This window comes from Aphelocoma coerulescens, chromosome 1 (genome assembly GCF_041296385.1).
Source record: "Aphelocoma coerulescens isolate FSJ_1873_10779 chromosome 1, UR_Acoe_1.0, whole genome shotgun sequence".
NCBI classification, from domain to species: Eukaryota; Metazoa; Chordata; class Aves; order Passeriformes; family Corvidae; genus Aphelocoma; species Aphelocoma coerulescens.
The window spans coordinates 33,933,538-33,958,028 of NC_091013.1; the positions used below are offsets into that span (position 1 = coordinate 33,933,538).

The 24,491-nt window shown below is 37.0% G+C and overlaps 1 protein-coding gene across 1 annotated transcript; it reads right to left on the minus strand.

Moving 5' to 3' along the window:
- Positions 1–26: 26 nt before the first annotated feature.
- Positions 27–24,023, minus strand: TUBGCP5 (tubulin gamma complex component 5). Its single transcript, XM_069006417.1, has 23 exons — positions 23,806–24,023; positions 21,191–21,244; positions 20,996–21,104; positions 18,891–18,987; positions 17,561–17,640; positions 16,932–17,067; positions 15,240–15,357; positions 13,771–13,860; positions 12,962–13,055; positions 12,403–12,649; positions 12,084–12,286; positions 11,326–11,441; positions 9,728–9,996; positions 8,606–8,804; positions 7,029–7,217; positions 6,268–6,450; positions 5,926–6,010; positions 5,705–5,825; positions 4,855–5,033; positions 4,007–4,132; positions 3,349–3,437; positions 2,142–2,242; positions 27–1,041 (listed from the first exon to the last, which is right to left on the minus strand). The coding sequence occupies exons 1-23, from the start codon at positions 23,964–23,966 to the stop codon at positions 995–997; spliced, it is 3,093 nt and encodes a 1,030-aa protein (XP_068862518.1). The 5' UTR covers positions 23,967–24,023; the 3' UTR covers positions 27–994.
- Positions 24,024–24,491: the final 468 nt, after the last annotated feature.

A 24,491-nucleotide genomic window follows, 5' to 3' on the forward strand; every position in this document is an offset into this window, starting at 1 on the left:
AGTGAAATTCTAATTATCAAATCTTTTATTTATTCAAAAAAATCATTAGGCAAATAGCTATAATTGATTTTATCTTTTTTAATGCAGGTGTACTGATGCCAGAATTCCAGAGAAACTTTAATGGGGAAGAGACAGGGCAAGTCATCTTGTGCAGAACAAGTTCCCCAGAAATGTACCCTTCTGTATCAGTCTACTGCTTTACAAGACATCAGCTATAAGATGTAAAAGTTTGCTTGTAAAAGCCTTAGAAGAAGGATGAAGGTCTATTCATATCTGACCACCTTTGAAACATCTCAACAAACCAATCATTAAAAGTAATATATTACACACTGTCATTTTAATCCTACTTGAACTGACTAGAGTTACCACTAAAATTAGTTAAGCATTTGAACACAACATAAAAAATACTGGTATTTTATGTTCTGCTATAATCCATTTTGATAAATTCATCTTGTATTTTTTACATCAGCTTCTTGTAACAGTCTTCTTAAAGATTTCTTAAGAACCACTAAGCAAAGAAGATGAATGCTTCTTAGACTTTTTTCAAAGGAAAAAAAGCCAAAAATTAATTCAACCAACCTTCTAAACACCAAGACTTGAGTCACACCACTCCACACTGCCCTGTGACCTACTCACAGCTGAAAAATTAATGGAAAAAGTGAACCATCAATTACTCACAATTAAAGGAAAAAAACCCCTTTTTTCAGCATGAAATACATTTAATGTATTTTCAAGTAAGATTGTTTACATGGAATGAATTTTACACTATACATGTTTTTTGATGTTGAAGCATATACACACACTGCCACAACCAACACACTTAAATACTTGTACATTATTTACATTTTAAAATATTTTACACAGCTCCAAAACATCGGCATCATTTAGCTATATACATTTTAAAGTGGAGTGCAAAATGCTTATGCTTCCTTAACACAGGAATTTCAACATAAATCCTGCTATCAGTTCTTCATTAATTCATTGGATGTAGGTGTTAACTTTGTTCCATGCCAGCCATCAGTGACAAAGCTAAAGATTCCACTGTGAAACAAACCACAAAAATGTAGTTAATATTTACATTTGCAGCAGTCTGCAAACATTTATTGCAATATTCAAGTCTGTCCTTTAAAAGGAAGACACCATTTTACTTTTTAAATTGTAATACTTTGGGACTTCAGACAGTGAAACATTTTTTAAGTCTCTGACAGCTTAGATAATATTTCACCATATTCATAATCAGCTACCCATTAATTATTTCATGTCATAAGAACTGGTAAGAAATTAGCTCCTTTGTTTGAAATACTGTTGTACACAAAAGGTTGTGAGGTTTATATACAGCAAGCCATTCTCACGGATGGTTCTGCAGATAAGCTCTTGTAGATGTGAGCAGCAGTGATGTCAGATATTGCCTATTTTTTAGACACAGACTCATTTAGGTTGGAAAAGCCCTTTAAAATAATCAAGTCCAACCATTAACCTAAGACTGCCAAGTCCACCACTAAGTCATGTCCCCTAGGCACATCTACAGATGGTGTAGAAACCTGTAAGAACACATATCTGCATCCCAACTAACCTTGATGCCCCACAACCTCACTGAGCAGTTGCCCCCCTAACTCAAACTGGCACTGATTAACAATTTAAGCTCACACCAGGTTGTAAGTAGAAGCATAGACACATCATCCTCTGCTGTTTCTACTACCAAGGAAGTAACTGCCAACAGATGGGCAGAGCTAAGAGCTCAGTGCAGTTGCAGCTGCAGCACCCTAATATTAACATCTTACCTGCTCAAGATGTATCACAGCTGTCATTCCCAATACCAACAAAAAGAATGCTCTTCTATGCCCCCAGAACTCAGTTTCATTAGTTGAGAAAACTGCTTGTCACTTGCTTGGCTACACAGCTTCCCCTCATCAAGTAAACAGATAAACTGAAGATAGCTGTCATGGAAAAGCTTGGCACAAATACTCTAAAAAAATAATGACTTTAACTTACTAAGAAGTAAGTCTTCATATCCCTCTGTGAAAACTCACAAAATGAGATTATTTAAAATGTGCCAACAAACATTAGAACAGATTAAAATGTAAACACATTCCTAGCAAACTTTTCTAAGTGCAGGTATGTGAAAAGCCTCATGTACTTACAATGGGGAAAAGAACCTCGACAGACAGCTTTGTTGAGAACAGTTACAAGAAACATGTGACAGTTTTTAAAATCAGATTCCATCTTCTCTATGGATTCCATCCTACAAAACAGTTTAACAGAGTAATGCTTAACAGACCAGCCCCTATGTTATCTTCAAAATATGACAGAAATTTCACAGTAAATGACAAAAGTACTCTTTACATAGAATTGTCTTGAACTTACAATAGTTCAGTTATGCCTGCATACGCTACTTCTAAAAAACAAAGGCAATTTTGACAGCAGCATCTGAGCATCAAAGGGGCATTAATAACTTCCTCATCATTTTAGAAATCTCTGCAGTCACTTGGAGGAGCTGCGTAGTTCGAACTGACACCTATCATTCCTACATAGGTTTTTTGCAAGAGAGCCTTTCCTGGTCCTTACTGCTTTAGAGGTCCTTGGGGACCTACACTGCCAGTAAAACAGACACCCATACTGCTGTACATCTTTCACATTTTTGCATCTCTTGAATTCCACTTTGGACTCTGTCAGCTAGCACTCGCCAGTCAAGGGAGAAGACATAGTTCACAACAGTGACTCCTTTCCTTTTTCCCCTCTCCCAAGAAGATACAGCTGACACCAGCTATGACTTTTTCCTACCACATGCAAGAGCATGCAACCACATGCAATGAGTTTCAGTCTTTATCAACAGCATTCACAAATTATTTCTGGCACTCAGAATGAGAAAAACACTCCAAAAATATCAACTTCCTAATGTCACAGGAGAGTGGGATCCAAGTTTTAGGTAGCATCTGGGCCAAAGAAAATTAGTCCTGAAAAATATGAAGTAAGCCAGTCCACACCAGCTGGCTTCAGGACCATACATCAACTTCTGAGTGTTTGACAAAGCCTTGGAGACTTGCTCACTATCATTCATCCTTCAAGCTGCAGGTTGCACAAACAAAAGTATAAATGGGGAAAGGAATGGCTGCAAAAAGGGATCTGGGGGTGCTGGTCAACAGGAACTCAACAGGAGTGAGCAGGGAGCAAACCCCATCCTGGGGTGCATCAAACAGAGCACAGCCAGATGGATGAAGGAGGTGACTGTCCCACTGTATTCAGCATTGGTGCAGCCTCACCTGGAGTGTTCTGTGCAGTTCTGGGCACAAAATCATACTCAGAGCTGCAAAATTATAACCATGTAGAATTTTAGGTATGTGTACTTACTTCCAAGCCCCCAAACCAGCTTGCCAACGGTCTGCAAACATCAGTACTAAATTTAACACTTTCATTATAGCTTCCTTCACAAAGCTCACCTAAAATAATTAAAACACATGGAGTAAGTCAGAAATTCATTGTTTTTACAGGTCAGATTAAATTGCATGTGAGACCTTTGTATTGCAGTGTAATAATGGAAATTATTATGCTTAACAATCTCCTAAGCACAATGTGATTCTTCCAAACTGAAGATGTTTGTATTTGTTCTCCAATTCATTTCCCAGCTGACTACTGGGATGCAGACTTTGCACAGACAGTATGTGGGATAAAAGGTTACAAAGGTATCCATGTACCTCCATTTCCTGCAATACCACTGTATATAATCTTCCTTACGTTAACAAGCCTCAGTTTGTTCAAAACCTCCCATCTTTTAGAAAAAATTGAGTCATGTAATACCTGACATAAAGAATTTAATTTTATCCTCTCTCCTTGACTGAACTGAGCTGAGAACAGCAAGGGAAACTGGATCTCAGTGTGAAAAGCTACCGCTTCCTCAAGACTACCTATACATTGCTTAGTATGTATGCTGCAAAACAGCATAATTAGTACAAAACTACTTTCTTGTCCTAATAACTCAATATATCAAATATACTAATTTTTTACCCACCTTTTCTCTCAGTAAGCAGCGATCATGAATTGTAGATAGATATCTGTAATGAATCTTTATCAATTGATCTAAATCTTTGGCTTCTTCTACCTGATGCTGAAACTCCAAGCCTGTACTGTGAAGAATCTTTAAAAGACCGAAGTTATTAAATTAAATGCCGCACACAAGTGATTATGACCCTCTCCCAATATATATTTTTAAGAGCCTGAAATTACATGATTCATTCACTCTTCCCTCTCAAATTTAAGGACTAGCCTCCAAATTACCATCAATAGCAAAAATTTCAAGCTCTTCTTATAACTACACAGGAACGTTCCTCACATAAACAGATACACTGCCACTACACAAGGGCACAGAGACTATCCCCAGAGAGGCTGAACTGGAGCATATAATAATTTTATTAAAAGCAAAAAAAGGCTATAATAGAGCAGGATATGTATCTACAGGCATTGCCTTTGTATTTGAGAAGTCATGTATACACTGTGTACTAGAGATTTTTGAGCAGAATCCATTGAAGTATCTGTTGTAATACTTTTAAAAGCATAATAAGTAACAGTTTACAAAAACCTTTTTTTACATTACTGTGCTTAAATCATCTAGCACTGGGAGAAACAAAAGGCAAAAGAATCAGTGTTATCCAAAGATCAATCACATGCATGTAGAAATTCTAAAGCATTTTTAGAATTACTGATTTAAAACGGCCAAGTTGAAACTGAAACACGTGCAGAAAAGACATTATATTTACATTTTGCTTGTTTTGGGGCTTTTTTAAGGTTTTAAAGGAAAATTAATACTGCGTCTCCAGTTACAAGCTCCTAATATAAATGAAATTGTGAAATAAGACAAACCCTAGTCATGATGTAGTTGTGCAGGCTGTTGACAAAATGCATAAGTTTCACTCTTAAGAGGAACATGCGATGTATTTGTTGTTTTATACTTTCTTTTTGTGGTTCAAATACAGGAAGTATTCCTTGTTCTAATGAAGCTCCTTCCTTAACTTGTGAGTTTTCTGCAGCAGAGACTAGTTCTTAAAAAAAAAAAAAGCAAGACTGTTGCTCTTTTTGGGAAAAGGCTTAAGCAAAAAGACATACCCATAAAGTTTAAACAGTAAAAAACCACACACTTTTAGAAAGATAATGACTTAGCTAATATTCAAAACACAGATGAATCCACCAACTTTCTAGCTTATTTTTCTAAGACGTGAAGTCTATATCCACTTTATGTGGCACAGGAAGAGTATGAACATTAACTTGGTGAAGGAAATACTAAAAAAATCTCTTTCTATAATCCCCCAATAGTTTACTGTTTCAATCTCAAATAGTGTTTTTTCCATCTTGTTTTCTTAGCTTGTCTGCAAGGTATTACTCATAAAAAGACTATACATAAACCTTAGGGTGTGGTAGACAGACTTTCAATAGCAAAGTCTGTAGAATAAACAAGTTTCCAATATAACTAACTAGACTTGAATCAGAGACACAAAGGGAATGCATGAACGGAGATGTCCTGAGGCTGAAAAGAAGTGAAAACATGCTCAGCTTAATATATGTAAATTGTTACACTAACAGAGATTATTATTTTATAGAATGAATCAAAATTCTAACTAGTTTATATTACTTACTGCAGAAAGCAGAAGACTATTTATATTCTTAGACCACAAAACAAGTTTACAGAGTATCTTTCATTGAAGAGGTATCTTACCATCAAATCGTAGAACATCTAGACTATACTTGGCCCACTTTATTTGCAGTAAGAGCAGAAAAACTTGATTGTAAATTTTTTGGCATTCTAAGCTTATAACTATATCCACAGGCCAAGGAACCTAAGAGGAGGAGAGGATAATCAAGACAGAAAATATAAGTCACTTTAATACATTTCAAATCTGTTCTAGAATAAGAACTGCAGCCATATTAACTCACTACCTTGTAGCTCAATGTCAAACCATCTAAGGTGTGGACAGGGAGTTTCTTCTTTGCTGTATCAACACTTTCAAACGATATTGACAACCTATGCAAGGAAACAAGTGATGTAATTGGTGAGAATCAGTATTAAATGAGTAGTTAGTTTCACAAATTTCTATTTCTCACTGCTAACTACTAACTGTCTGATTTAATCTGGAGGACTTGGGTAGAAAAGATGACAACAGCTCAAAACTTCATTAAAACACATTATTTTAATGAGTACACAATAATTAGTATTGTGCTACGCAAGTTAAGTACATAAATACAGCTAAGTGTGAAAGAAACATAACTAAAGCATTGTACCTTGCACTGTCCTCTGGATAGCGTTGTCCAACTGCTTCTTGTAGGTGAACATTTAAGAAAGCAACATTCTGCCAAGCTTCCTTTTCTCTAATTTTGTCAAAAATAGATGTATAGAAGTCATACATGGTATCTCCAGCTTCAAGTAAGAAAAAATTTCTCATTGCCTGCAAATATTCTACAAGCCTGAACAGGAGAAACATATAACATTTCCTCAGTCTCATCATACAAGTGAACAAACTGTTCACATCATACAAGCAAAACACAACTGTTCAAGAAACAAAAATCTTAAAATCTCTTCACAACAAAAACTCAGTATTGGATACAAACATAACAAAGTCTACTGTGAATCCTTTGTTTAACCAAGGCATTTTTCCCTGTAAGCTTTAACAGCCCACTGACTTCACTGGAAGTGCTCATAGTATTCAACTATTCTACAGGCTAGGTAATTCTCAGAAACAGCATAATTCAGAAATCCTGTCCCTCTCCCTAAAATTAATTTAAAATTACAACACTATTAAGAAATACTGTTTGAAATAATTTCCCCACCAAACATCCACTGATGACAAATGGCAGCTTTGCTGTTGATTTAAGCTAGACCAAGAGTCTATCATTTTAGAGCCCCCTTTTCTCCTTAATGACTTTACTGCTGGTTACCAAACTGGACCAGAAACAACATAAAATTGCTGCTTTAATGATGACATGATGACATACCACTGGTAATAAAAAAACAAAGTTAAGGAAAAAGAAATCTACTTTCTTACCTATAATCCTTCTTTAAAGTTTGCATCAGATTACCACAGCATTCCAAGTATTGCTTGTCTATGTGAGGATAAAGACAAGACCTCAGTGTCAGTTCAAAAGTCTGGCAGGTCACAGATTCTGAGGATCTATCCACACAGACATCCCCACCAGTAAACTTCTCATGAAAGTCACTCTGTTCCAAATACAATCTTCAAAATAAAACAAGATACTTAGGGAAGAAGGCTCATTATTCATATAATGTATAAAACAATGTCATAATTTCAAAGATTTTAATCAAATTTGGGTCCTCTGCTCTGAAATATATGGTGCAGGGATAACAAAAGCTGATTCATAAGTAGAGCACTTATCTAGCCTATACAGTGATCCATCATACTGTTTGTGTATCACCAGATACAAGAGTATCACAAAGGACAGCATTCTATAATCACATAACTGCTTAAGGCATACTTCTGAAAAACATCAAGTTCAAATATTATACAGCTTACTAAACAAACACACTTTGATAGAAACTTTTAGAACTATATTGTGCACATACAGCACTCAGATGAGCTTCCCATGAAGGAAGAATAAAATTAAAGAAACAAAGTAAAAATTCAACCAAAAACCACAAATAGCAAACAACAAAAACCCCAAAACCACCTCCCACATGGAGAACTGGTTTGAGGCATCTTAATTATGGGGTCCCTACATATTATCTATAATATTATATGATGGGAAGAGAGTATCTGTGGTCTACATTTGCAAAGTTTATTTGTTTTTACACAGAAAGCATCAAATTATTGTAATATTTTGTTAAAAGCTAGTTGCCAGTTGAAACCACTCTAAGAAGAAGTCCAGCTCAAAGCAACTATTGCCTGGATAGACTGAATGAGCCAGATACTGAATTGAAGTAGCAATTTTGAAAAATAGAATAGTCCCAATGAACAAGGGAAACAATAAAGTCCTATCTATGATTTCTTTAAAACAAGCTCCTCCTAGGATTGACATTAAAATATTTAAATACACAATTAGTATTTAGTAAAAACGTAAATAGCTATTTTCTTATTTGTAATCACATAATAAGATTTTCAGAGTTTGTCTTTCCTGCTGATTTCCAAAACATTTATACTCTCTACAGGATTCCCCTCACTACGAAGAATGAAGGATTTTTGTGCAATTAACATGAATTTTGGAAGACTTTTACAGTTAAATGATGTAAGCACAGCAAAACGGAGGCTGCATTCTTCTAGAATATACTTGGTGCAAATCAAGGACTTTGTGTACAAAAACCAAGCAAACTCATTTAGAAGTTCAAATTTTACAATGGCATTCACTATTAAACCACTTACTTGCTAAAAGCCTGTTACGATAAAGACTACTCCACTTCTTTATGCTACCAATTGAAATAGTCAATTGTTTTTCTTTAACCATGCACAAGGGGAGTGTCTATTTAGCTTCTGTCACTGACTGTTGGTGCTCCTCTCTATTCCAAACTTGCTAGTTTTCAGTAGCAGCAGCAGCAATGAAAATGTGACTACCAAATGTCACCAGGCTGAACATTGCTCTCAACAACACCGCAGGAAGATCATTCGTTTACCTGGCAAAATTAATAGCCAGCAGTGGGTCATGGACATCATCCAGTTCCAAGTGTCTTTCTGCTATAGACTGCATCTTTATCAGGCTCTGCTTTGTGGCCTGCTGTTCTGTAATCATGTCTGGAACAGACTCTTCCCCGTGCCGCAGGCGAGACTGCACTGATTCCAAGAACAGTGTATATAAACTCTTCCGTTCAGCATCTGAATTGGGCAACACATGGGAGGAAACATCGTCTGAACTAAAAGAACTCCACAGTCCAACATTCACTAGCTAACTTTTAAAATGCATTTCAACCACTATTCAGAAAACAAAATACGCTCAAATACATATTTAAAATGATAGGACTAGCCCAATGCCTAAGGTCAGGTATATGTTCAAACACACTGCAGAATGGGTGTCTGAAATATGAAATATTTCAGAGATTGTTAAAGAAATTCCTACTTCAGGTGCAAAGGCAGTTAATTTTTAGCACCTGACAATCCTTCAGTATTTACTGAAGTGAACCTCCATAATAATTTAACTATCTCTACTTTAAACATGAAGCAGCAGCAAAATGAAAAAAATTTTGTTTCCTTCAAAAAAAGAAAGAAACAAACAAAAAAAAACCCCAAACCAAAACAAAAAGAACCAACCAAATCAAACATCAGTTACAATGTTGTATCATGTTTTACAATCACTCAAGATGAATATCCTAGATATCCAAACATCTTTCATCTACTTAAGAGTAAGCTTTAAAAAAAAAAAAAATTCCACATGCTATCTTAGATTACTCAACCACTGAGTAATGGCAAACAATTACTTACAAAAAACCACCAGTTTCACTATTAGAACATACAAGCTGGTTTTGTCTCGTAACAAAAAAATGGCTTTGTAAGCACACGAAAAGAAGTTTAAGAAAAATTTAAAGCAATAAAAAGAACATGGAACACTCAACATTATTCACTTCACTCTTTTCACTTGTTTGCATTGCAAGAGTGTTTTCCATCAGACCTGGTGTTACCAACCATGATACTGGTATTCAACAGTGTTATATTATTCTAAAGCCAGGGGAAGCCCATTACCAGAAATACACCCATACTGTTAGATAGCCTAAGGCATGATGGTGTACAAACTGACATCTCACCTCTTGACGCAGCCTGCTGTGGAGAACCATCTTTGCACTGAAGATTCTTCAACAGCTGCATGGATTTTCCAGCCATGATAATTTGCTTTAGCACAGGTTTCAGAAAAGAAACCATTGTGTGCTGTCTGCTTGAAGGGGCCTGATCACTGCCAGAACTGGCACTGGCATTATCACTCATCTTCTCTTCATTCTCTGTTTTTTCTGACACACTATATAACGTGTAGGTAGCATACCAAAAATCTCTGTGATTAACAGGAACGTTTTTGTTTCTGTGAAGAAATAAAAAGCTGTTGAGTATTTTCCTTTTCAAAAGGAAACTTCATTACTAGAGGATACGTATCGTATCCTCTTTGTTCTATGCTTTGCCTTTCTCTTAGAACAGTCATGAAGCACTTTCAAAACTGTGTAAAATTAGCTCATCCATATTTGCAAACTATCTAGACACTCTGAAAAGGATAAACAACCAGCTCACAGGAGATAAAACAATTGTACAACCAAATAAACCCCAACAGCAAGTCAAATAGAGAAATTATAATTAAATTTGTCCAGGACGTTAACTATTCACAGTGGTATGCATCCTTAGTGTCAAAATGATGAGTGACTGACTTGCAGAGTTATTTAAAACTCCAAACTGAAGTAACTACTACTAGGAAAGCTGAAAAATTCTAGAGTAGGTAAAACTCAATTTGTAGTTCACTTTGGATTTTTGTGTTGTTTATATCAGATACACAGTTTGGTCTTTGAAGTCAGATGGAAAAATCTAAATTAGATAATTAAAATTAGGTAATTAAAATGAAGCGTAAATATAAATAAAAGTTGAGATCAGCCCTGTTGGTAGCACTGAAAATGCAACTATAGAACCACAAAAAGAGGACATAATAAGGATGCTAAGGATCTCTGCTGCTAAAGATTTATTACAATAGTACTACTAGGGCTGTTGTCTTACTTCACGCTCACCCTGACAGGTGTTAACAGACAGAGGTTCAAGTAAGTTTGGCAGATAGGGGAAAATGGATTTGTAATTACAAGCCAGAACTTTAATTTCTATATTCACTTTCCTCTCCAAGCTGTCAAAAAAAAGGGACCAACAAAATGTAGCATAGCAACAGAACAAAACTTAACAGCTCAAATAATGTTTAGGGTATACACATATAATTCAAGACAATATATTAACTTTACTACAAGTCAGAAGCAATGAGTATTTTAATTCTAAATAGCATTTGAGTCATAACAGCTTAAGATTAGTAGAAGAATTTAAAAGTAAATTTTGTAATTTTTGCAAATGTCTTGGGTTTGAAAAACAGTTAATTCTTTTTAAAAAAGTCAGTACACTCAGAGTCAGTCTGCTCATTATTTACTATAGATGGAAAAAAACCAAAATAAGTGGTTTCTACTCTAGAACAATGTGGTAGAGATCCCCATCTATGTAATTTCCCTAATGGGAAGTTTTAGACAAGTTAGGGAAGTATGATTAAGAAATCCCTTCTTAAGCAAAATAACAAATGTGAAAACCTACTTTTACTATTACCCTTTACCCTAGGTTCTACAACAGGTTTACTTGCACAGCATTAGGTGGGTCTAGTATGAAGCATCCCTACCTCTGAATAATAAACTCCTTTGCAGGATCAAACAAATTACCATGAACTATCCACTCATCCACTGTCTGTAAGTATGGCCTCACAGTTTCAACCCAGAGGGAGAACAAAAGGGATACCTGAATTTAAGGGAAAAAAGAAAAAAACCGGCTGAATGTTTTTATACCAAGCATTGAAAGCAATAGGTAAAGTCTAATCTCTTAATTGTGCAACCACAGTTTGTAACACATACATAACTACACTGAAGGATTTTAAAGATAAAACGTTAATTTAAAAATTACAGCTTTTTTTTTTAATGGAAGCCTGTATTGTTCATGCTTCTCCTTGTTACTCTTGTCATCACAGATCCAAACAGCACTTTTTCACTCTAACATCTCTGAAATAGTAAGGGATAGTAATAAAACACTCTGTGGTTTCATAACATAGAAATCAGGAAAACAACAGGACATAAAGACATCAACTATATTTTCAATAATATGATCAAGTTACTGTAAAAATCCAAACTCTCACATTTCAGCATTAACTGAATTATTCAGTCGTAGAAATAGGAGGGAAAGCTATTCCAAAATTCCCTCTTTCAAAACAGCTTTCTGGCCTCTGATTTTCCACAGCCCTTCCCCTTGGTCATCAATAAACACTGCTCCTGACCCTCTTATAAACCATTTTTGTCCAGGTTGAGTGAATTCATGTCGAAAAACAGTAATACATTAGTTACTAAATCTAGTGTGCTGTTCTGTTAAGGAAGGCATTATTTTCTCTACCGTTTGCTCAGATGCCTCTCCAACACTGTCATATTCAAGAATAGCTTTGTAGAGGGTATTAAGCAGATGAGATGCTCGTACAACATTTCTAGTGTCAGGTGGCACTTCCGCTACTCCTGTGCTGAAAACCTTGTGAAGTACCTTCAGCTGTGCCAGTCGGGGAGACAACTTATCTATTACTATTGAAAGTGTGACTGTTTTATCTGGAAATTAAAAAAAAAAAACCAAGATGCATAAATAACATCCAATGGAAGAGCAAATTTTGTCAGTGTTAATTACTTGTGTGTCCCCGTCTTGCAGAACTTCCCTTGCACTGTACCTTTGTTGATGATGCATTTTTCAATTTCAGTAAGTTCTTCTTTAAAGCTAATGAAATATTTATACAAAGCCCACATAAAAGCTTGGTAGGTTCTGAACGGAGCTTCAGTAGTCTTCTTCGGAGTGGAAACTGTTCCATGCATTATGCTTTCTGGACTGTGTCCCATCACTTCATCAATAAACTTCTGGAGTCTAAATACAACTTGACCATATGCTGCTATCTGCTCCAATACAGATCTCAGGCAATTCTAAAAAAAAACAAAACAAAACCACCAAACTTTTAAAACCATATAATAAAAATTGTATTTCATAAAGCCTACAAATTTAATTACAATATTATTTTCATGAATTAAAATACTATAAAATTCTGCAATTGCTATTGCTTCATCACATTCTCAGATACAGCAACAACCCATTCAGTTTTATTAAGCCAGATGCTCTTATTTAGACAAAGCACAATTGTAGAAATATGATTTTTCCACAAGCAGTTTAATTTCCTATTCCCACAAATTACATCTTTCTAATGAGATATATTCATCTGAGATGCAGAAACAACTTACATGGGTTAAATGAGTTACAATAATATCATTCCGCACAGTCACTTTTCCATCATTCAGCTGAAATATAAAAAGCTTTTTCACTCCTGAAAGTAGCCTTGAAAAGAAACAAAAAGAGTAATTTTCCCCCTTAATGGACTTATAATTATATATAATTAATAAAAGAACTAGGTCTCCCTTGCCTAAAAGTTTATTTTCTTTGAGTAACAGGAGACAAGTACAGATCAAGTACAATGCTATTGGTACTGTAAGTTGTTGCTAGAACAGGAACAATTGAGTATCAGCATGAAGTATTTCCTAAAGTTTCTTTCCAGTTGAGGTAATTCCAGCTATAGGATGACTCAGCCTATTTTCTAAAACTGGACACTGTTTTAAAAATCTATAGGGACAAGATAAGAACAAAATGGTTCCTTTTTAACAATTAGACTTGAATAATCAATGCAAAAAAGAGTAGTAAGCTACTTTCTTCTTCATGAGTCACAGAATGGAAGGGACCTTAAAGATCATCTAGTTCCAGCCTTCGGGCTATGAAGTGACCCCTCTCTCACCAGACCAGGTTGCACAGAGCTCCATCCAGCCTAGCCATGAACACTGCCCCAGGGATGGGGCATCCATAACTTCTCTGGGCAACCTGTTCCAGTGCCTCAAATGCGAATGTTTAACACAGAAATGCAGCATCTTCATTGTCAGAAACAGTGTAAATTAAAAGCTCAGTAATAATTCCTTCTTCGGACATCTTCAAAGATAGATCTCTCACTTCCTTGAGAGAAATACTAAAAGTTAAAATGCAAGCTTTGTGATGCTGCTCTTACCAAAGGGTTTCCCGTATAACCTGATTTTCCGTGACCAGTGTTCTCTCCTCTGGCACGTACAAAGGATCACTGGTGTACAAATGGTGGTCCCTTAGAAAGAAAGGAAAAGAAAGCAATTTAATGGCTGAAATAACAGCTAAATCACCTGAAAGTAAGAATGAAGCAAGAATCTTTAGGTCCAGTTTTGTTCTGCTCATATCTGAGTAGATTTAATGCTCATGGGGACATTTTAAGTATATAAACAAAAGCACAGTTTGTTTTCATATTGTTAAGCAAGATACTGTAGAAAACATTCAAATATCATCTAGTCTTACACAGCAAGACAAGAAATTAAGTAGCAAATTCATGAAGTCCTGAATTTCCACTATTTTTGGGAGGGCTGGGCGGTGTTAATTTTTCAGTTATTTTTCATTTAGTGCTGTGAAAACTTATCATTACTTTCTGAGAAAAATACTAAGCTAAAACATAAAATATCAATTTCTCTAACCCATGTAAAAAAATTCAATCTTTAGCTCAGAAGTTTGCTTAAGAAGTGGAAACAGTCATAGCCACCTAAGAAGTTTCTCTCATGCTACTGTCCTATGCAATTCTTTGTAAACCTTCCTCAGTATCTTTTCATATTTTAGCAAAGTATAGAATGATTATTTACATTTTTAGTATTTTTACGCATTAATATCATCAGTGGCAAAAGTTAAGCAATCACACTCAAAATCAAAAAGTCCAAATTAAGTAATAGTTATATATCATACATATATATAAAACATACATCTCCTAACAACACTGCAGCAGAAGAAGCGTTGCTCTATTCATGTTACCCATTTTCTAATATTCTTTGCAAATTGTGTCATAACTGGCCAGACAACCACCTTATACTCCGTGATTAAGAAATTCATTAAATTAAGAAAACCAAGGGCAAATCTAATGAACTTCATTACTGATACATCAAAATTTGGGACAGGAAAAAATTAAGACTTCTTTTTATTTTTAATTCTCATTTTCTTTCCAAGGCCATGGCAGATCATGGCAATATACTGTTTTGTGTTCCTTCCCCACACAAAATCTATGTTTAAGACTAACTTTGTAAAGGAGGCACCAAAAACATTTTAAAAAGTTAAACATTAGGGGACTCCTCACTTCCAGGACCACTTACAACCGACCTCTACTAGGTCCTCAGAGACCTTCATAAGGGTGAAGCCAAACAAAATTTAACAGTAAGATTTGCTTCTTTGAAAAATGAAACCTCTCAGACATGAGAAATTTAATAAAAATTAAATAAAAGGATAAGAATCTACTAATAGAAGAAGCGGCTCATTCATTTATCTTATTAACTTGTAGCCCTTTAATTCTGTTTTTAAGTGAATTGTAATAATTATACTATCTTTATGCTTCCAACAGTAGAGAGGCTTAAAAAAGTCAATATTTAGCATTGTATGCCAGGAAGGAATATGTAAGTGATATTGTTTTCTTACCAGACTGCAGCCAGGTTGGAATGCAAGTGCAAACTATGTGAAAAGCGAGGAGCTCTTCCTGTCCAGTACTGAGGAACTACGTGCTGCTCCAGCCAGCTGCGGGCATCAGGCTCACCGACTGTGAAAACATGGGACAGTTAGCAAGGTGTTTTAATTTTTGCAGGAAATGTTTATAAAACACAGGAAGAAGTTATTATGAGTCTGTTCACTCAGCTGCAAAATCACAGATCTTTTCAAATGAATTACCCTTTACAACCATTTACACTTTACTGCACTGGGAATTTGATACCACTGTGCACAAATTAATTTACACAAAAATGCCACATTTCCCAAATGTTGCAAAAGTCCTAAGAAATAAGCTCTGCTCACCACTGGTGAGGCCTCAACCTGGGTACTGTGAGCAGTTTTGGATGCCACAATGTAAGAAAGTTATAAAGCTATTAGAGAGCATCCAAGGAGGGCTACAAAGACGGTGATGGCCCTAGAGGGGAAACTGTACAAGGGAGCAGCTGTGGTCACTTGGTCTGTTCAGCCTGGAGGAGAAAACACTGAGGGGAGACCTCACCACAGTCCACAGCTTCCTCACTAAGGGGAAGCACAGGAGCAGGCACTGATCTCTTCTCTCTGGTGAACAGTGACAAGGCCCAATGAATGGCCTGAAACTGTGTCCGAGAAGGTTTAGCTTGGATATTAGGAAAAGGTTCTTCACTCAGAGGGTGGCTGTGCACTGGAACAGGCTCCCCAGAGAAGTGGTCACAGCACCAGCCTGACAGAGTTCAAGGAACATTTGCACAACACTCTCAGGCACATGGTGTGACTCTTGGGGATGGTGCTGTGAAGGACCAGGAGCTGGACTTTGATAATCCTTGTGGGTCTCTTCCAGCTCAGGACATACTGCAATTCTGTAAGCTTGGAGATTTACATGGTTTCCAATTTTTTCTCAAAAAATGTGCTTCTGTCTCAGGCAATTCTCAAATACTATACACAAAAACAAGCTGACTTAAAAATAAGCTGCCAAATGCCATCAACTTTATCACTATATTCCTTTTTACTAGACATTTAGTTAAATTACCTACAACGTTTTTTTCTTAAATGGGATTGTCAAGAGAACTTTACCTAATACCAGTTAGATAGCTACTACTCATATAATATATACTATGCACTTTTCATGTACCAGGTAAACTGTACCCTACAATATTTTAGGAAAAAGAATACAGCTACATTAATACTCCCTGAAGCTATTCAAGAGAAAGCCACTAATGTTTTCATTACATAAACCTATTTTTTTCAGAAACATTTCATACTCAGAACTGAGCCAACTATTTCTGTTGGAAACTAAGTCTTGTTTCAGCATTCTCATACTTAATAATAAAAATTTACGTTATATCCATACAACTACATGCTGCATTTACTGTGTAAGTTTTCATTTCTATATTGAAATATCCATGTAAATTTCCACAGGAATGAACAGAATTCTTCTCCATTAGCAGTAACAGAAATCAGATCAAACTTTCCATATTATTTCTTTACTGTAAAAAAAAAAAACACCTCATCAGTAACGAACAGTAACGTGCATCTGATACTACAATTACAGATCTGTAAAACAATACCTCACCAAAGAATAATTTTAAAAGCTGCATTACCTTGCTAAATTTTAGTATGTATAGCAGAAGAAATACAGCTTATTCTAACCTTTCCAGGAAGCATTAGGTACTATCTTCTTATTTGGATCTTGGTCTTCTAAAGGTGTCCTGTCTACTTGAATACCCGAGTCCTCCCTGCTCAAGGGCTGAGTGTCCTCTTCCTCTTCACTTTCTCCAGACCAATCCTATGAAGTGCAACAAACCCCAGGACATTTCAGTACAACACAGCAGACAGATCTATATTCAGCTCCTATTCAAGCCAAACATTAACTATTCACTTCTTTCTAACATTATTAAGTAAATACAGGACACTAGGACTAACATCACTGTCTAACAGAGAATGATTTAAGTTATACACAACGTTAATAACCAGGCAAATGAGAGATCTGGAAAAGATCACAGAATGGCGGCAAGTTCTGATTAGGTGGAAGCAGGGGTCAGCAGAAGCAGACAGTTTAATTGCAGGACTAAGTCAAAACATTGTGAAAAACAAAAGTATTTCTATTACTGTTATTCTGCTTGAGGCTGTGTGTTATTTCACCGTATTCAGCAGAGCATTGGAGAATCCTTCAAGAATCAACATGCAGAGCATACAAACTAGGAAAATTCAATCAGGTCTCTAGCACACTTCAAAACAGTTTATACAGTTGGGGTTTTTACCTTAAAAAAATCACTTACTGGTGTATCTACGCCTGGGCCAAAGTAAATTTCCTCTCCTTCCATCAAATACTTTCCCCAATCAAATTCTTCTTCCTTTTCTAAGAGAAGTGTAAATTCACAAATATTAAGTATCACATAACTCTGACTTTCTTTTCCTCTAAAAACACTTTAGAAGTTAAAATTATCTTGATACTCTATAGCTAAAACAAAAGACATTCCCTTCCACTTAAGGTTACACCGCCATTCAGTTAACAAGGTTATGCACTTTCAACATGACGTAAATTGTGACGTATCAACCATGTATATCCCTTATTAATTCTCAATTTTGTTGTTTATACATTCAAAATATGCAACACAGTGTGCCATCAGCACATTTGTCCATATTATGTTATACTACCCTACACTTTAATCCTGGAAAAACATGCAAGAATGAGACACACCACTTATTGTGACTCTGAAGTCCCATTTAGCTCAATGGAAACATTCTAAATGTACCATTTACGTATGCACAACGATCCCAGAGTGTAAACAACATAAACCAAGAACTGTCTTACTCTCCAAAAAAGACACCACACATCATGATGTGATGTGCGATACTTTTAAAGTAACAATCACACTTACAACATATGATATCTTAAACGTGAAGCTTACTCAACTGTAATTAGTGTTGTTTGAGATAACCTCTTCATATTCACATTCCTGGAATGGGCTGAAAGTGCATTCAAAACACCGCCGAGGGAATGTGCAGAGATCATTCAAAAAGGAATCTTAAGATGCAAGATTTTCTTTAGGTTAGTCTGAAATATTCTTCTTTCAGTCTATGATACAACACTGTAAACAAATGGGGGATGGTATCCACTCAAAGTTAAGCACAAGCCTCATTTTCAGGCACTGAGTGAAAAAGTCCTACTTTAGAAAGCAGGCAGCTGGGATCTCCCTCTGGAAACCTTCCAATAGATCTCCCTTTCCTTGATTATGTAGGAAACATAGGAATTTACATCACCAAAACTGTTTCAAGAGATCTAATATTGAGGTGCAAGACAGAGACTCAGGACAGAAATCCACTGTCTGAGCATGTAAGCACTGCTGAACAGGTAGAGAACATTTGTTTGTGATAGTGGTACAAGTCAAAGAGAGTTCCCAAGGTTGGCTGGAAAACTTAATTAGGTGATGCAACATAAATGGGGGTAGGAAAGACTTGCAAGCTATTTTAAATTTATAAATTATAAAAACAACCAAGAAAGCAATGTGAAGGAGATAATAAAATGAAGAGGAAAAATGTCCTTCTTATCAGATTGCACTGCGGATTGTATCTTTCATGAGCCATACAAACATCTTGGAAACTTACCCACTTCTTTGACTCTTGGCTTTTCCACATAGGTGGTGTTGGATGGAGAATCAGACAAACACAACAGAAGAGACAGTATGGAATAGTGTGTATCCGTCTTTAAAACACATTAGAAAAAAAGCAAGCCTGTAAGTGGTCTAGAAGATTTTGCTTAGCAACAAAGTCAGCCTATTATCTGCAGGAATGCTCCCCATTAATTCCCATTCCCCAGTCCTGAATTACAAAAATAACATCTGCAACATGATACTGAATGTTATCCATTTTCTTCTGCCTATTAATTAGCCAATCAATATACAAATCCTTCAAAAGCAGCCACAGCATATGCTGTCTCTTACTGAGCTGATAATCAGAGAATATGGAAAAGATGCAAGTACTGTGAAAGTAAGAAGTCACCTCAGGACAAGGGATAATGGACAGCCACATAAATGTCGATGAACTAGAAGGACACAGGTAATGGGCCTGCAGGAAACCAAGTCTTGGGTTCCCTTTTCATATGGCCAGTTATTTCAAACAGAGGCTAAAATAGTTAGCTAAAATCACTACATTTTAATATCATGTTCACATTATCTTCTCACATCTGAAAATCTACACAGATAGTTAAGGATGAATCTTTAACTACAATATTGCAGTCATGAAACAGAGGCCTTCAATCAGGTAAGAATACTGTGCCAGCACTGGTATGGTCCAGAGATTTGTATTACTGTCTATTCCCTAAAATCTGTTTACCAATGTACAGCCATTTCTTACTATAAAAAGATTTTTCTTTGGCCTCATTGTAACTTTACAAAGATCTTCAGCCAACCATTTCACATCTAGACTCATGGAGATTCTGCTATCTAAATCCTTATACACTTTCACACATTCATAAACATACTTACATAGCTGTTTCGGAATTAGTTCCTCTTGCATTTTAGAAAAAAAAAATCAATTTATGATAAAGCAGCATGATACTCTCCAGCTATACAAGGATTATAACATGTTCCTACTGAACATTACTGATTTTACCAGAGTTTGTCAAAGAAAACCAGTAAGTCATTGACAGAATCACATGTGTGAGCTGGTGTTTCACTTACCAGTCATAGAAACTGATAAATATTTAATCTTCCCAGTTATGTGTCACTGCTAAGAACTAAATGCCATTTAACTTCCCAAATATGAGATTAATCTACTTCCAGCCACACCCCAGTTGCATTTTTAAAAAGAAAAGGAAATTAAAATCTTAGGACACTTGCAACATTCAAGTATTAAGCGCTTGCTTGGGTGTTTGTTTTGGTTGGTTTTAATATCATTCAAGTCTCAAAACAAGTGCTACTAAAGGTACATTTTCAAAAAACTAAGAGACTACAGTATAGTAACTGAAGATATGTGTAAGCTATTAAGTGCTCCTGGGTTTTCCCCACAGATTAAAAGGAACCTAGAATACGTAAAGAAAGGTAAATGTCAGTTCAACGAGACGTAAAGTCAGACTGCAACTCAAAACATGTAGCTCCATTAAAGAACACCATTATATGGAGCACCATCTCTTAAAACACAATCTTAAATTTCCCAACAGCAGGAACTTTTGAAGATCCAATTCATTATTACATTGCCACACTGGAAAAAACCTAAGTGAGACAACTGTTGCCATATTCATCCATTCCATATCCTAAACTGATTTGATACAAAGTGTAGCAATGGTGAAACACACCCATAGTCTCAATAAGGAAGCTACAGAACAGGAGCATTTCAGCTGGAAACCCTAAAACCAAAATATCCAGATAGATTACTTAAGGTAAAAAAAAATATGCAAAGAATAAGAAATGCTCAGTTCATTGTTGTTTTAGAACAGACAGGAATCTAGATTCACCTAGACTCTAGCTACAACATTTGTACAATGCTGACCCTACAACATGTGCTCTGCACTGAGATCGTGTACTTTAAGCCATGAAACTCCATGTGCTGAAACCCTGAGAAGACAATAAATGCATTTTCATTTCTGGAAATACATGACCTGAACAGCAGCTCCAAAGCCTACTACTAAGTCACCTGAAATTTCCAACACAACATTACAACTGAAGCCCCCACTGTCAGTATAAATGCAAAAGGGATGGAAAAAACATACATACCTTTGTTTCTTCAGTACTTGGGAGTGGCAAGTTCAGAAATTTTTCTGTTAGTCTTTTCCAGCTTGCAGCTTTTCCAAGGTCAGAATGAATTACCAATTTTTCATGTATTCTAATAACATAAATAGTATCAAGAATGCTTTTTTAAAATATATATCTATAACCAATGCATTATTAATATATAGACATAAAACTTACCCTTCTATTGTTCTCTCTACTTTATGACTGTTCACATCAAGAAAGCGGTGAAATCTGCATAAGAAATCTGCATTAGAATATGTTTAAAAGGAACCTTAACTAAGGAAGAAAATAAAGCTGATTTACATATATGAGGACAACATTACTAGTTTAATAATGCACATTTAATTCAGCAACAACATTAAGCATCAACAAAATTCAATTTCAGTGTCTCTTAGGTCAAGAAGGATTAAATATAATTGGCCTGAAAGACAGAAAAATTGAATGCAGGTTACATCTAACCGTCACTCTAAGCTGGATGGAAAATTACTACTGAACCAGCAAACTAAGCAATTAAAGTATGCTGTCTGCTAAGTCAGCTAGAGCAAGGAGATCAAGAACTGTGTTGTCAAAGGCACTGGTGTCAAATGCACAAAATTATCTGGGACCTGCTTCACAGGCACAGGCAAAACAAACACCCCCATGGGAAGGCCTCTAAACCCAAAAGAAGCTCCTTTTTATAAAGGATAAGGGAGAGTGTCTAAGAGAAAAGAGAGATTAATCAAAAATACAGATATACCAACAAAGGTATATCTATATGTATAGGGACAAAACAAGAACTAGTGAAAGGTAAGATGGACTTTGGAGACTAAATTAGGCTATGAATAGGTCTTCAGATACAGAGATTAGAAAACAGGGAATAAGATGTGACAACACTAAGCACAAGGTCAATACACTCTATATGCAGGTCCTCAAAACCAAATTAATGTTTTCAGCAACAGGTGACAGAAAGTGGTAAAATTTTCATGACCACAGACAGAAATGAAAACTGCTGAGTCTGAATCATGAGCAACAGTTAAGCTAAATAGACTGAAATTCAAAAGACAGTATGAAATCACCTCAGTGCCAAAGTAATGAACTATAAAGTGAAACTGTAAGGCAGGTAGCAAGGATTTTTAGTAAGTAGCACCAGAGAATGAAGACAGGCCGATGTTAAAGAAAAGAAAAAAAAAAAACAACTTTGCTAACTACAGACACATTGGTCTGATTTCAGCTGTGTATAAGGATTAGGAATAAGAGCACGATCAAATCTAGCACTGACTGCATAGGTCTATGTCTAAACAGGCATTTCGGTTTAAGAAAATACAACTTATCTAATTTATTATAGCACATTAGCTTACATAGGAAATCATTTATTCAAAATAGTGGTAAGTACAAGAACTGGAAGATTTAGAACATCACACTGAAAAGACAATAAAAAATCAATCCAAGAATCTGTCCTGAAAAGAAAAATTAAGCTGCAGGGAAGTTATTAGTTAAAATTCTTTAGTCTATTACTTAAAGTTTTAATTAATGACTAACACACATAAAAAAAAAAATCAATTTTTTTAGGCAAGTTGGGAACATCATGAATAGAAGAGGACTACAGTGCTGCATGGAAATAAATAGATGGATCCAAGAACTACAGCACAGAAATATCATCAAATCTAACAATACAAATCACAAGTTCCACGAACTTGAAACTAGAGAGTTTCTCCTACAACATAAGGTCTCACTGTTTGCAAATGTAATACTAGGTAGTCTCAGGCTGATGTTCCATGCACATTCCTTCGGCAACAATCCTGGTATGAAAAAACCCTTCCTCTTCCCAAATCTCCCTGCCAGAAGTTTCTTGTTTACTCTGCATCATCCCCTGTTTTCCTGACATGCAAAAAAACCCAAACAAAATCCCAACAATTCCGCAATCCAAAAGAGCACACAGCTACACAACCAACTGGGTGACCAAAACTGAGGCTGAGATTTGCATATTAAAATAATTTTATTTGAGTTTTTATTTGAGTAGTTAGGATTCACACAGATGCAATGCAGTTATGCTACTGCTCCCCCAAAACTGTATTTAATCAGCATGAAAAATGCAAAGCAGCATTGATTTTTTTTTCTTTTTCATATGGATTAGGTACTAGCTCTATCAATTTATGCAGAAGATTTCAGAGGCAGCAGTTAGTGACAGTACGGGTAATTGGAAATACATCACGTAAGAGTTTCACAGCTTTCACAGAATATCCTGAGTTGGAAATGACCCACAATGATCATCGAGTCCAACTCAGGCAGAATACACTGGAACAATAACTGTGATAACTGAAAAATGCGTTTAAAACTTGAGTAAGGGCATTTTAGGTGGCAGTATAACAGAATTAAAGGCCTACAGATACGATATATTACAAATTAATAAAGACCATGTTTCTGACAAGCCCAAATGACACCAAACACGTTCTCATCCTGCAGACTGATAACCTTTCACATAAGCAGCACAAGCATTCTTGGCCAGAAGGTTTATCTCAATTTGGCGGAGTCCTTCTCACCCACTCTTTACACAAGACCATAATGTATCTCCCTCCAACAAAGTTTTGGGCGGCTAAATGAACACGCTGAAAGGCACTTTTTTACTGAGCAGGAGAAAACCCCTAAAGCACCAAGATTCAAACGTGACGGAGTAGCAGTCATTGACCCTGTGGCACAGACTCGTACACGGCCCCCGGCGCTTCCCCGGACACGGCGCACGGAGGGCACGGCGGGACGCGGCCCCGTCCCACACCCCCGCGGCAGGCACCGGGACCCTCCATGCTCCTGCTGACCTGAAGTTGGACCAGGCAAAATTGAGCGCCGCCTGGAAGCGCTCTCCGCCCAGCTCCTCCTCGGGCACGCCGGTCACGGAGCGCACCAGAGCGCGGACAGCGCGGTCCTGCTCCTGCTCGAAGCGGCCGCGGGGGCCGGGCGAGGCCGGCGGCGCCGCCATAGCCCGGCCGTGGGGCAGGCGGACACAGGGGCGGCACCGCCACCGCCGCCCGCAGCCGCCGCCACACGCCCCCTGCTCTCGCGAGGCTTCCCCGCGCGGCGCATGCGCGTGGCGGGCACGCTGTGAGCGGCGGAGGGGCGGGCGCTCGGCACCTCCTGGCGCGGGGCGGTCAGGGGCGTGAGGGAGCCGGCGGGAAGGGGAGGGGAGGGGCTGTTCCTCGCCTGGAGAGGCACCGCCCGTGCAGCTCCACTGCTTCAGCGTCCACTTGCCGCAGGAATTACACTTGTCTTCCGAAATATCGCCATAATCACCCGGGATCAGTAACTGGCAGTTACTGATTGATTACAGAATGACTTAGGTTGGAAGAGGCTTGCGAGATCAGCGAGTCCAAGCTATGACCCAACACTACCATGTCCATAGCTCATGGCTATATGCCACGTCCAGCGTTTCCTTAAATGCCTCCAGGACGGTGACTCCACCACCTCCCTGAGCTGCCCATTTCAATATCTAATCACCCTTTCTTGT

Coding starts and splice junctions, on each gene's coding strand:
- TUBGCP5 (XM_069006417.1), bottom strand. CDS start 23,966: ATGGCGGCGCCGCCGGCCTCGCCCGGCCCCCGCGGCCGCTTCGAGCAG. Junction 12,287..12,402: donor AAAATGCATCATCAACAAAG/GTACAGTGCAAG, acceptor TTTAATTTCCAG/ATAAAACAGTCACACTTTCA. Junction 5,034..5,704: donor AGATGTTCTACGATTTGATG/GTAAGATACCTC, acceptor TTTTTTTTTAAG/AACTAGTCTCTGCTGCAGAA.